General features: G+C 37.5%; 1 protein-coding gene across 1 annotated transcript in view; it reads left to right on the top strand.

Annotated features, from left to right (window-relative positions):
* ERO1B (endoplasmic reticulum oxidoreductase 1 beta) overlaps positions 1-13,074 on the top strand; it is a 58,112-nt gene extending 45,038 nt beyond the window's left edge. The window contains exons 11-16 of the mRNA XM_080822696.1: positions 2,517-2,609; positions 2,735-2,981; positions 4,288-4,357; positions 6,808-6,894; positions 8,035-8,168; positions 12,800-13,074. Coding sequence (XP_080678822.1) covers positions 2,517-2,609; positions 2,735-2,981; positions 4,288-4,357; positions 6,808-6,894; positions 8,035-8,168; positions 12,800-12,860 — 692 coding nt within the window. The 3' untranslated portion in view covers positions 12,861-13,074. The remainder of the gene's footprint in view (positions 1-2,516; positions 2,610-2,734; positions 2,982-4,287; positions 4,358-6,807; positions 6,895-8,034; positions 8,169-12,799) is intronic.
* Positions 13,075-13,555: the final 481 nt, after the last annotated feature.

The following is a 13,555-nucleotide window of genomic DNA, read 5'->3' as shown; positions in this document are numbered from 1 at the left end:
GGGAAAACTGAAAGGGGCAGGAATCAGAGAGGGAGATGAGAGACTATGGGCTCTGGGAAATGATCTGAGGGTTTCAGAGGGGAGGGGGGTAGAGATTTGGGTGCCCTCCTGATGGGTAATAGGAGGGTGCGTGTTGTGATGAGCACTGCGTGTTATATGCAAACAATGGATCATGGAACACTACATCAGAAACTAGTGAGGTATTGTATGGTGACTAACAAACATAATAAAAAAATAATATTAATCAGGGAAAAAAAGAAATAGAAGCTGGTAAATTTTTACTTTGTAAATCAGTCCTTGCAGATGTTACTTAACAGTCATCCAGGAATTTCAACCAGTAAGCAGTGTACATTGACTGTTCTATGTGAGCAGAATCCTATCAGATGGAGTGCAGGAGTATGACAGAAAATTATTTTATGTAGCCTTACTGTGTTGCCTACCGTGTTATTTAACACTTCCTTCAGGACTTCTGCAGTTGGATCTGCATCATGCAGGGAAAAGCCATCCAGCATTTTCCCGCCGACTGTATTGTGGGTCTTATTTGTACACTCAATTGGCACATGTTTTATTTTTACCATTTTGCTTGAAGTTACCTCATTTTCAGTTCACGGAAGTAACTTTCTACTCCTCACTCTCACTTATCCATCCCCATTTCAAGTACAGAGCTTTGAGGGCTTTGCAGAGGAGAATGGCCTCCTGGTTTATGCTCTTATTCTAACCATATGTATCTTCACAAGCTTTGCGTTGTCTGTTTTTCCTTCTCTGGTCTTTAGACATCTTACTGGGTGTAAGCACTGCTTAGAGAGGTAGGTTAGAAGGAAGAGAAAGTGAACTTCAGATTTGATCATTTTGCTGTTTGGTAACAGATTTGACTGAAAGTTTTACTAGAAGAAAAGTAAGTAACTAATGTTTTATCTAACTTGTTCATGATGGTGGTATCCCTTGCTACCCTGAACATTCAAAATTGTCCATATACTTTTATTTTTTTTAAAGATTTTATTTATTTATTTGGCAGAGAGAGATCACAAGTAGGCAGAGGCCGGCATAGAGAGAGGAGGAAGCAGGTTCCCTGCTGAGCAGAAAGCCCGATGTGGGGCTCGATCCCAGGACCCTGAGATCATGACCTGAGCCGAAGGCAGAGGCTTTAACCCACTGAGCCACCCAGGCACCCCTGCCCGTATACTTTTAAAAGAAGCTGCAAAAAAGAACTTAATTTTTACTTTTTGGTCCCCATTTGTAAAGATGGGAATATTCTAGCAAGAATTCTGAATTAGAGAATGAAATCTCAAAAGAATTATTTTTTCCTATGAAAAAATACTTGCTTCAGAGCCATATAGGGCAGAACATAGAGTAAATTGAAGATCTAAAATATCTTGGGAAAAAATGCAAAGTAAGCCACATATATACTCTTAACATTTTAAAAATCCCTCAGCTTATAAATGAGGTTATTTCTTAGTTCCTTCCCACTATTGAAGCCCATTTTCCTCAGGAGTAGTTTAAAAAAATGACATAAGCCAAAAAATGCTGTTGGATGGTAAGGGAAGGAAAGAGCCAATTGCTTTGAATTTAGTGGATTCTTAAAACTTAGGTCTTTGAGTTTTTCTTTATTTAAAAAATTATCTATAAAGAACCTTTTTTAGAATTTTTTTTCTCTTTTTATTATGGTAAAATATATATAATGTAAAATTTACCATCTTAACCATCTTAAATTTAGTGGCATTAAGTACATTTATAATGCATATTACTCTTATAATAAGAAAAAATCTTTTAAAATTGAGGCAGAGGTAGGATAAGAGAGTGGAATTATCTTGACCTCCATTTGAGCAAAAGGATTAAGTCTACATAAAATAATTTTCCATCATATTCCATCACTCCATCTGATATAATTCTGTTCACATGGTAGATAGTCAACATATATTGTTTATTAGTTAAAATTCCTAGATGACTCTTTTCCAGGTTTGAGCTCCTTGCAAGTGGACCATACAGTTAAATAGACCTGGAGAATTCTAGGGCAGAGGATTAGTAAGACACACTAAAGAATCTGGAGGAAGAGGACAAATGGAATGCAGTCTCTTCTTCCTCCACAATCAAGTAGGTTCACAGAAAGAATATCTCTAGGGAAGGGGACAGGAGAAACAGCCATTGTTAAGCCAAAGCAGTGACTTTGAATTACATTTGCTTTAGTTTAGCCAAACCCATGAAAAGTCTGTGCTCTTGCCTTCTAGGTAGCATGGGAGCTTGCCAGGTACATCCATAGTGCTCAGACCTCCAGAGCCCCACATTTTCTGCCTCATTCTGCATTAAGTTATCATAGTCATAACTCCATTCTAAAGTCAGAATCTTATTTTATCTTCTAGGGAGAGCATCTTGATCTAATAATTTTATATTATTCCTTGATTATTTTTAATGTCCGTGAACCTTAACTTTAAAAATAAGCATGTGTACTGCATCTTCTTGACTCAGTATTTTCGTTATCTAAATGGATGTGATTTCTTTTTCAATATTTTTCTGAATAGGTTTGTGTCTGGAGAAGAGAGTCTTCTATAAGCTTATATCCGGACTTCATGCTAGTATCAATTTACATCTGTGTGCAAATTATCTTTTGGAAGGTAATCACATTTTTGTCTAGAAATCTTGCCTTCCATTAGTGTAAAAATTGTTGGAGGGGGTATATTCTCTAGAGAAAAAAATCCTATTTATTAAAGCTGTATTTTATATTTCATTTTCTCTTTAGAAACCTGGGGTAAACCTAGCTGGGGACCTAATATGAAGGAATTTAAACGCCGCTTTGACCCTGTGGAAACTAAGGGAGAAGGTCCAAGAAGGCTTAAGAATCTATACTTTTTATACTTAATTGAGCTTCGCGCTTTATCAAAGGTGGCCCCATATTTTGAGCGCTCAATTGTCGATCTTTACACTGGAAATGTAGAAGAAGATGCTGACACAAAAACCCTTCTACTGAATATCTTCCAAGATACAAAGTAAGAATTGGGTATCCATGATCTGAAATTCTGCAGTCTGAATATGAATGAGATGGTGCTTGAAATAAAACAGAAACTGACTCCTTAAAGTTAGGAAGAGGGAAGATTAGAACTGAGAAGGAGCGTGGTCAGTAGAACGGGAGAACAGCCTGGTCACACTTCAGAATCGGCTCTGTTTTCAAACAGAGCTTTGAGTTTTATGTAGTATCAAAGTTTAATGCTATTTTATTTTATTTTGAAGATTTATTTATCTTAGAGAAAGTGAGGGGAAGGGACATCAGCAAGTGAGAGGGAAAGAGAGAGTCTTAAGCAGACTCTAGGCCGATCGCAGGGCCGGACTCGGGGCTTGATCCCACGACTCTTAGATCATGACCTGAGCCAAAACCAAGAGCAGGATTCTTAACTGACTGCGCCACCCAGGTGCCCCAAAGTTTAATGTGATTTTAATGGGTTTTTTTAAGCCAATTTTTAAAAATTTTAACTTTCTTTTCAGTGTTCCAAGATTCATTGTTTATGTACCACACCCAGTGCTCCATGCAATACGTGCCCTCCATAATACCCACCATCAGGCTCCCCCAACCACCACCACCCTCCCCTCCAAAACCCTCAGTTGCTGTTTAAATTCAGATGGTGCTATCCACATGAAAGTAGATACCTAAGGGAACATTAGCTTTACCTTCTAGAATATACCTCTTCTTAAAAAATGCTCTCTGTAAAATTTCAGTTCACTGGTTGTTAAAATGAGCACGAACCAAAGTTGGATTAAGAAGTGTTTAGAGACGCCTGGATGGCTCAGTTGGTTAGACCTGCCTTCGGCTCAGGTCCTGATGCTGGGGTCCTTGGGTCCTGGGGATTGAGTCTGGCATTGGGCTCCCTTCTTGGCAGGAGAGTCTGCCTCTCCCTCTGCCCCGCCCCCCCGTGCTGGTGTACTTGCTCTTTTTCTCAAATAAATAAAACCTTTTAAAAAAAAGTGTTTGAATTATGCATTAAAACTTCAAACATCTTTTTAATAGAGTGTTGCACATTTTTCACATAAATTGCTTTTAAGTTCAGTTTTTGATGATTTTTATCATGTAATTTCTTTAAAACATTACAGTCTTATAAATTACAGAGCTATTTTATGTTGCTTTACTCTTTTATTGAGTAGTTTACATGTGAACTATGTGCCACCTTCCTGTGTTATTAAACTTTACACACAAGTAAATTACGAATTGTAAATATTTGTGGGGATAGAAAATCTGCCAGAGCTCTACTCCATAGTACGTGAATTTTTCGTCTGTAACTTCTAGTGTTGTCATTTCATCAGGTCCTTTCCCATGCACTTTGACGAGAAATCCATGTTTGCAGGTGACAAAAAGGGGGCCAAGTCATTAAAGGTAAAAAGTTCTTGATTGGAGGACGGGGTTGGGGGGGGGGGTAGTTGACTGGCTGTGTTTTAATCCCTTACATCTAAACTCCTCTTGCCCGGCCCTCCGCCTTGTTGAAGTTGGTCTGACTGGGTTTTACTATAAATGGCACAGAAAGCTCCTTCTCCAGACTTTTCAATTCGTTTCTCCTTTCTAAGAAAGTTCGGCCACCTCTTAGTGAAGCTTCTGTTGTTAACTGACGGGTGAATATGGCACCTTTGTAAAGGTTTTTTAAAGGGTGTTATTTTGAGAGAAAAGTTTTCTTACTTTAAAATCACAGTGCGTATTGTTTTGATTTAAAAAATCATGACTGTTCACCACTTTGAAGGCAATAAATACTATATTTTCCTAAAGTTTATTATGGAATATTTTATGGGATGTTCGAGTTTCTGGAACTATTATGCTTTTGTCTTTATGGACTCTAACGTGAAAGGCAAAAATCACCTGTTACCCTGTAATGTCAAAGGAGAATGTATTTTAGGAGCATTTTCAAGCTTCCTGTTGGGAGCTCTTTGTTTTCATTTGCTTACAGCGTATCAAGGAATACATTGTAGCCTTAAAATGTTCATAAAAGTATTTGAAATTGAATGGCAAATAGTCTTCTATTTGCAGCTCCAAGGTCTTATATATGTAGTTCTGAAACCCAGAAGACTCCTAAACCTGAAACATTTTTCTTATGTTTGGTGCCAATTAATTTGTTGGCAAAACCTGACCTGTACTGACATAAGACTATTTATAGTGCTTTTTTAAAAATGCTGCTTTGTTTGAATATTGTGTTTTGCTACAGAACCATTAATATTTATATATATAAATATATATTATATATTAATATATATGATTAATATATATTAATCGTATATAAATATATGATATATTAATATACAATGTATTATATGTAATTAATATATAATATTAATATATAATATATATAAATATAATCTATAAATATATAATATAATATATTTATATATTTTATTATTGTAATAAATATGTAATATATTATATAATTATATATTAATATATACTATATATTAATATATATGAGTGTGTTACACACTCTGGTGGGGTGTTTCATAAATAATGGATGTACTATATTTCTAAAATTTGGAATTCTGAAACATATCTGGCCCTGAGATGTTTTAGATGCTCACTGATAAATGAGCGCTGAGTGATCCTCCATTGGTAAGAATCCCTTGGTGCTTCTGAAGTGAAGTAACTTAGTCACAACTGTATTTTGATTTTGGAAAGTGGTTTTGTTTTATGATTATTTAGGGTATATTGCTATCGTGATATTGACTATAACATTAATTTATTTTTGCAATGCTTCCTATTTTTTAAGTACTTACATAAGTAGCTCTGATTCTCTTTGTGGGGGAGGAAGATAGGAGGGAGAGAAGAACTAACTGTCATCTATGAATAGCTGGAAGTTGTGTTTTCTGTTTTCAAAGGTGTGTAAAGGAGAACTTAAGTCCTTTTTTTCCGTTTCCTCCCAAGAACGTGAATTGCATGAGAGTGAGGAGCAGAGGGCTTCTGTGTTGTGTACGTTGTCTTCTAGCCACAGGGTCCTGTTTCTTCGGAACCTTCCTTCAGAAAGCGGCCGGGCAGGGCTTCTGGTGGCCAGAGTTTTGGGCTGCTTTCCTCTAGCTTCTTGCAATAAAATGTTTACCTCGGTACAATCAGATGAAATTTATTTTCTATGTTTGTCACATGGAAAAGATGAGGAAACTCTTAGCTACTGTTAGCTTCAGATGAGACTGGCCTTAGAGTCCTAGAAACCAAGCCCAGTTGCTCACAGGCAGAAGAATAGTGCCCCCCGCCCCCCTAAGAGGAAGCAAGGATCCAGTTAGCAAACATCCCTGGAGAGGCTTACTGGCAAATGCAGGGGACAGAGAGAACACACCCATCGTAGAGCCCTGGGATCTCCCGTGCTGATGCAGCCCCCATTGCAAACAGTGTGTGGTTCTAAGGAAAAAGATGAAAACTGATCATTGGCCTAAGACTGGCTTTCCGATTTGGACTCACATGAGCAATACATGAAAAATAAGTCAAGCATAGTACAGATATGTTTACCACTGGCTGTATGCAGGTATCAAATGGGGCCAGCAGTAAAGTTCCTTAAAAGTAAAAACCATGTATCACTTACTTTTGTTTTTCCCATCATGCCTTTGTTGGTGCTTTGCACAGAGTAGCACCTCAATAAAAAGTTTGTTGAATGAGCATGTGGAATGAATGTTATGAATTTCCATGGCTAGTTGTTTCAGTGCTGTGTTATGCCACACAAATCCAATTCTTTTTCTTCTTCACTGTTGAAAAACACGAGTCATTCATTAATCTTCAGAACTTTTATTTCTTGTAAATCATACAAGTACAGTTTAATTTATAAAACTCTAATGAGAATAAAAATATTTTCTGCATGTTAGGAGGAATTCCGCTTACATTTCAAGAATATCTCCCGTATAATGGACTGTGTTGGATGCGACAAATGCAGATTATGGGGAAAACTGCAGGTTTGTGTTTTGTTTTCTGTTTTAAAACTATTACGAACCTTAAATATTCCTACTGGGAACTTGCAAGTTTTTATTATAATACCCTCACTGTTCGTTGAAACAGAAGATCTAAAGCATGGCGTTTCTGCTTTATTGATGTAAAAGTTGAATGTATTAAATCTGTGTTGTATGTGTAAGAATGTTTTTCCTATTCTATGCTAATGATTCTGGCTTTATTTTATCTGTTTCTATTGGTACAGTCTTGAGATTCATTTCTGAAGTTGGTGGTTATAAAGAGAATGTTAGTATTTCATAGACCCATATAAAAATAAAATATAAAAAGGCTTAATTATCAAGCTTCCGTCACTGAATTTATTTTAGTGATCAAAAGAAGACCATCTAGTCACAAAAAAAGTTGTGCCGGGACACCTGGGTGGCTCAGTTGGTTAAGCGGCTGCCTTCAGCTCAGGTCATGATCCCAGCGTTCTGGGATCAAGTCCCACATCCAGCTCCTTGCTCCGTGGGGAGCCTGCTTCTCCCTCTGCCTCTGCCTGCCACTCTGTCTGCCTGTGCACGCTAGCTCTCTCTCTCTCTCTCTCTTTCTCTAACAAATAAATAAAATGTTTAAAAAAAAAAAAAAAGTTGTGCCAAGAAGGCCCATTTCTCTCTCTATGTGCTCAGTGTAAAAAGGATTGTTTGATATTTTGTCTTACTTTCTCACAAAGATGATAAGTCAGAAAAATCAGGAGACAGAATTATTTTAATTATTTTAATACATCTTCTCTAGTTCTAATAATTGGTAAATTTTTAAGTGTAGTTATCACTCATAATTTCTAAGTTTTGAATTGCTAGGAGCTGTCAAGAATGCTTTCAAGGTTACATACTGAATATTGTAATCCTAATGTGATATTTTCTAGGTTAAGAAAAGGCATTTTAGTAATTTATGTCCGACAAATGTTGAACTATTCAGGTTCCTTAACAGTTAAGATAAATTTATCATACATAAGTATGAGGAAGTAGAAACTGTATTATGCAGTTTAACATTTTGGTGAGAAGTTCAGTTCATGCGAATTTCTTGACTCTCATCACAGCGGCTGCGTATTCCTTTCAACCTTTATAGTAATTATTACATTAATTGTTATGCGTATCTATTTTCTTTAGACTCAGGGTTTAGGAACTGCCCTGAAGATACTCTTCTCTGAAAAAGAAATCCAAAAGCTTCCGGAGAACAGCCCGTCTAAAGGCTTCCAGCTCACTCGACAGGAAATAGTTGCTCTTTTAAATGCTTTCGGAAGGTAAGAAGGTTTTCACGGTGAAGACTTGCGGGGTTTTGCTGGTTTCAGCAAACTTCAAAGATCATCTTCTCTGCTAAAGTAGTTTGTTTTGCTTTATTTGGTCGACAAAGAGAAAGAGTTATATACTGTCATATCCGCACTCACAAGCCAGGGGCTCAGCAGGTCACAGGAAAAATTGATAGTGTGAGGTTGGCAGTGTTTCTGATAACCTTGTCAGTTTTGTGGGGAAGATATTCTGACATTCAGCTGGCTGTAGCTTGGTCAAGTACAGTAACGGGTAAGGAAAGGAAAGCTTGGTTGAGATGGTGGTGAAAGAAGAAGAGATTAAACCTCATTGCCTTTTTTTTTTTTTTTTTTTTGAAGATTTTTATCTATTTGAGAGACAGCAGATGCACACAGGAGCAGCGGGGTAGGGGCAGGTGGGGAGGGAGAGAGAGAATCCCAAGCAGATGCCATCCAGCCCATCTCGGGGCTCGATTCCATGACCCTGAGATCATCATGACCTGAGCTGAAACCAGGGCTTGGAAGCGTCACGCACTGAGCCACCCGCTGTGCACGAGCTGCTCTTCATTTCTTAAGCTGAGGAGGCGTTTTCCCTCTGCTCGTTCTTAACCCCATTTTTCCCTGCATAGGCCTACAGTTTACTTTTGGTTTGTGCCACACATGGTTTCAAACAGATTATGAATTTGCCTGCAGAGATATATATGGTACCAACTAGCTGAGGAATATAGAACAGAAGGAAAAGAATTTACTTCCCTAGGAAGTAAAAAGTCAAGGCCGGGGAGCCAAGGGACACAGAGATTATTTCTTTCTTTCTTTTTTTTTTTTTTTTTTTTAAGATTTTATTTATTTATCTGACAGAGATCACAAGTAGACAGAGAGGCAGACAGAGAGAGAGGGGGAAGCAGGCTCCCCGCCGAGCAGAGAGCCCGATGCGGGGCTCGATCCCAGGACCCTGGGATCATGACCTGAGCCGAAGGCAGAGGCTTAACCCACTGAGCCACCTAGGCACCCCTATTTCTTATGTTTTCTTAACAAGCATTTGTAAGCTAAAGAGGGGCAGTGAAGTGAAAAATAAATTGTTCCTTCCCCGTCATGTATTTCTCCTGTTGTTGCCATGTATTTACAGCTGGCTGTGTAGGTTGGGATTTCAAGCATAAGCTAGACGTGGGGTGTCCATCAGTAATTAGTACTTCCTGAAGAATTTCATTCACTCACTTATGAGGCCTGTAAATAAGATAAAACAGGAGAAATTAAATTTAGAGTATTTAAATGAAATTTAAGTGAAAAATATTTTCAACAATTTACACATTTTAAATCCAAATAAGATTAAATTGAGAAAAAAAATGATGTTGACTTCCTCAGAATGTCTGAGTCTCAAAGAAAACATCCATAAAGGCAACTCCATTGGCTTCAGGTCTCCATCTAGAGTCTGGTATTTCCTTCTACTGAAGGAAGGTGCAGAGAACTGGGCTCCCAGCCAGCCGTGCTGGAGTTCCGCAAGCCTGGGCCTGCTGTGCGCTGCCCGCCCGGGTTCGGGCGGGTCACTCGGCTCCCCTCCACGCACTGTGAGTGGGGGCGATAGAAAACCTTCTCCAGAGTTGACATGAGGATGGCCTGAGGTTCAATGTAACTGCACTTTCCAAACTACAAGATGGCAGCTGGGGCTGTGATGCTACTTTACAAACTCCTGGATGGCTGGTGCTCTTGTTTTTCAGTGCTTAAAATACTGTCTGTGAAAACTGTTCTCCTAAGGACAGTGACACTTGGAGTGGGATGCTTACACAAGTAAGGGTACAGCCTAATTTAATCTCCTTTTTCCCCTCCAGGGAAAAACAAACACCAGTTTACCCGTGGGCTAATGAAAGCTCTTAAAGTAATCCTCTTTCCCTGTCCCCCCAGTTATAAAAATAATTCAAGGTCATCATAAAATTTTGGAAAAACATATGAAAGTATAATTTAAAAATAATTAACAATCACTGCGATCCCCACTACACCGGACTGTTTCAGCATTTGATATATTTTTAATGTGTATTTTCCCTCGACTTGTAAGTAAAATATTTATGTGTTTGTATGTATATGTTTATATATGTATGTGTTAACAGAGTTGAAAGCATTTTTTTTGTACTCTCCTGTTTTACTAGGCATTGTATTATAATCATTTGCTGATATTATTAAATTTTTTTCATAAGCATTATTTTGTTTTTTGAGAAGAAACTGTAACATATTCGTTTTAGGTGCACAATGTAATGAATTGATACTTGTATATATATTGTGGAACTTTCACCACAGTAAGACTAGTTAATATCACCATCACACAGCTACAGAATTCTTTTTCTTGTGATGAGCTTTAAGGTTTACTTTCTTAGCAACTTTCAAATACAAAAGCATTATTTTATTTTTTATTAAGTTTTAAATTCCAGTATAGTTAACATGGAGTGTAATACTAGATTCAGTTGTATAATATAGTGATTCAGCAGTTCCCTAAAACACCCAGTGCCCATCAGAAGTGCCTGCCTTCATCCCTATCACCTATTTCCCCCAAACCCCCACTGAGCTCCTCTCTGGGAACCATCAGTTTGTTCTCTGTAGTTAAGTGTCTGTTTCTTGGTTTGACACTCTCTTTTTTCACTATATGCCAATATTCTTTTATAAGGACATACCACATTTTACTTAGCCACTCTCCTTTTAATCTTAGTTGAGCCCTATTTTTTAATCTATATGGATTCTGTACATCTACTTTTTCCTTAGAGAATGTTACAGGTTTTCTTAATAATTGTTAATGGGATCTTTTCATTTTATCTTCTACCTGATTATCAGTCCTCCTGTCCTTAATTTGGCTGTCACCTTTGACTTCTCTGATCGTCTCCCATTTGTGTCTAAGTCAGACTTTGCACTTTTTCATTCTGAACACGCCTCCTGCTGCTTACCTGGGCTCTCTTTTTTTTTTAGTTTTAGGCCTTGGTCTTTTTACCGTATCTTCATATATATTTGACAGTTTTGTTTTTTTAAATAGGTACTTTAAGGTACAGCATATGGTTTTACACATTTAATTTGTTTAATAATCATATTCTGTTGTTTTTGCTAATAATTAAAAACTGTCTGGATCCTTTGATATTCTGAGGATTAGAGTAAGAATTCATTTTCTGCTAATTCCACAACTTGCAAGAGTAAAAAGAAAATGTTGAAACTCTAGAGAGCATGGACTTTTTGAGAGGTTATATAATCAAGAGACAGGATGAACTGGTAACCCTGAAAAATTACTTATTTTATTTCAGTCTCAGTTTTCCTCAAATTGGAACATCAGGGTTAATTTTATCTACTTTATAGAATTTTTTTATAATGATTGAGCATATGTGTGTGATACGCTCAGGACATAGCCTGACATACTAACCTCTTGGTATAAGAGAAGTTCTTATTTATTAAATACTTAGAGTAAAGAAAGAAGCTTAACACTGTGTACTACGTCATCTTATGTCATAGAAAGAAAAATATTAGATTTTTATTATATCAGCCCTGAATTGTATATTATCCTTAAACTGAGCTTATAGAATTGTTTTTTTATGATTCCCATTCCAGAGTTTTACTTCTGGTCCTGGGCCCAAAAGCATGCCAGCATTCATTCACTCGTTCAATAATTACTTATTATTAACACTGTAAATAGTGGTGGATGTAGGGCACAGGTATTCAGCAGTAGATAAAATAAACAGTCTTTACCCCTGTGGAGCTAACATTACCCCCCATGTGGTCAAAACTCCATGCAACTTTTGATTCCCCGAGAACTTAACGACAATTAGCCTACTGTTGATCGGAAAAGCCTTACTGATAATACAGTCATTTAGCACATATTTCATATGTTGTATGTATTATATGCTATATTCCTAAAACAAAGTAAGCTGGGGAAAAGGAAGTGTTAAAATCATAAGAGAAAATACATTTGGGGCGCCTGGATGGCTCAGTGGGTTAAGCCTCTGCCTTTGGCTCGGGCCATGATCCCAGGGTCCTGGGATCAAGCCCCGCATCGCATCGGGCTCTCTGCTCAGCAGGGAGCCTGCTTTCCCCCTCTCTCTCTGCCTGCCTCTCTGCCTACTTGTGATCTCTGTCTGTCAAATAAATACATAAAATCTTTAAAAAAAAAAGAGAGAGAGAGAAAATACATTTATAGTACTATCTTTATTGAGAAAAATCTGTGTAAGTGCCCCACACGGTTCAGACCCATAGTGTTCAAGGGTCATCAGTAGGGTGTTTGGGGGACAACAACGAAGGAGTGGACATTTGGAGAGGAATGTGCAGAACGAACTTATAAGACCAGTTGTAAATGATTAGAGATTCTTTGTTGTAATGAGTTATTCGCATCACTGTTGCCATCATTCATCTAGAATCTATTGATAACAAATAACTGGCTCCCTTTGCCCCTCCTAACCCAAGAGTGAAGAACTTCAGCTGGGTGTTCCCTCGGTCTTTAATAAGTAGTTACAGCACATGCATTTAAAAATGGAAGTTTCATTGGTCAGTGTTGCATATATTCTTTTATTTTGAATTTTGCTTTCAGGTTATGGCTCATAGAATAGTATCTTATTCGAAATATACACACATGAACTATACTGATACGTTCTTTTTTTCCTCTATAGGCTTTCTACAAGTATAAGAGAGTTACAGAATTTCAAAGTCTTATTGCAACACAGTAGGTAATAAAGGCTTTTCTATGTCTAATCAGAGACATAATCTGACTGTGTGAAGCCTGTTAGTCTTGGACATTCAGCAGAAGGAGACTAATCTTCAAAGACTTGAAGAAGGAATTCTGAGCTCTTAAAGAGAAAATTCAAATGTTCACTTGAATATTTATGATTTTTAATAGATTGTCAATTAGAGATATTTATAAATGAAGTATATACGTTGAAAACATGTAAGTTATACTAATTCTGTGTTTAATTTCATGTTTCCATCTGTTGAATATTCTGCTGTTCTGTTTGTTTAGAATTGTTTTTTTTCTTATTCTGTTCTTTATTTCCAGTTGTCGGACTTAAATGACCTTCCTAATAAACACTGTTAGCAGTCTGTTATGGAAAAGGAGAGCTAGAGAACAAATGTTGCTTCGGATTAGGACCCGTGATAAAAATTGATCGGTGACTTTTGTGTTCTTAGCCTTGCTTGATGTCACCTTCTGTAACCCGGAAGTGCCAGTGTGATGAACGGTCCTTGCAGTGTCTGGTTACCGAGGGACTGAAGAATCCCTAGGACTTCAACTTCAGTTTCATTGGTTTTCAGTTAAGATTGTTAGTTGCTGCTGCTGTTGCTGTTTTGTTTTGCTCTAAAGGTCCTGCTTCAGTAAAGGTGAATGTGTGCTCTCCCTTCCCTTAGCTGCCCAGCCGGACAGCCCATGTGTG

This window comes from Martes martes (genome assembly GCF_963455335.1).
Source record: "Martes martes genome assembly, chromosome: 14".
Taxonomy (NCBI): Eukaryota; Metazoa; Chordata; class Mammalia; order Carnivora; family Mustelidae; genus Martes; species Martes martes.
Note: the sequence above shows the minus strand (reverse complement) of the source record. Positions and strands in the feature narration are given on the sequence as shown.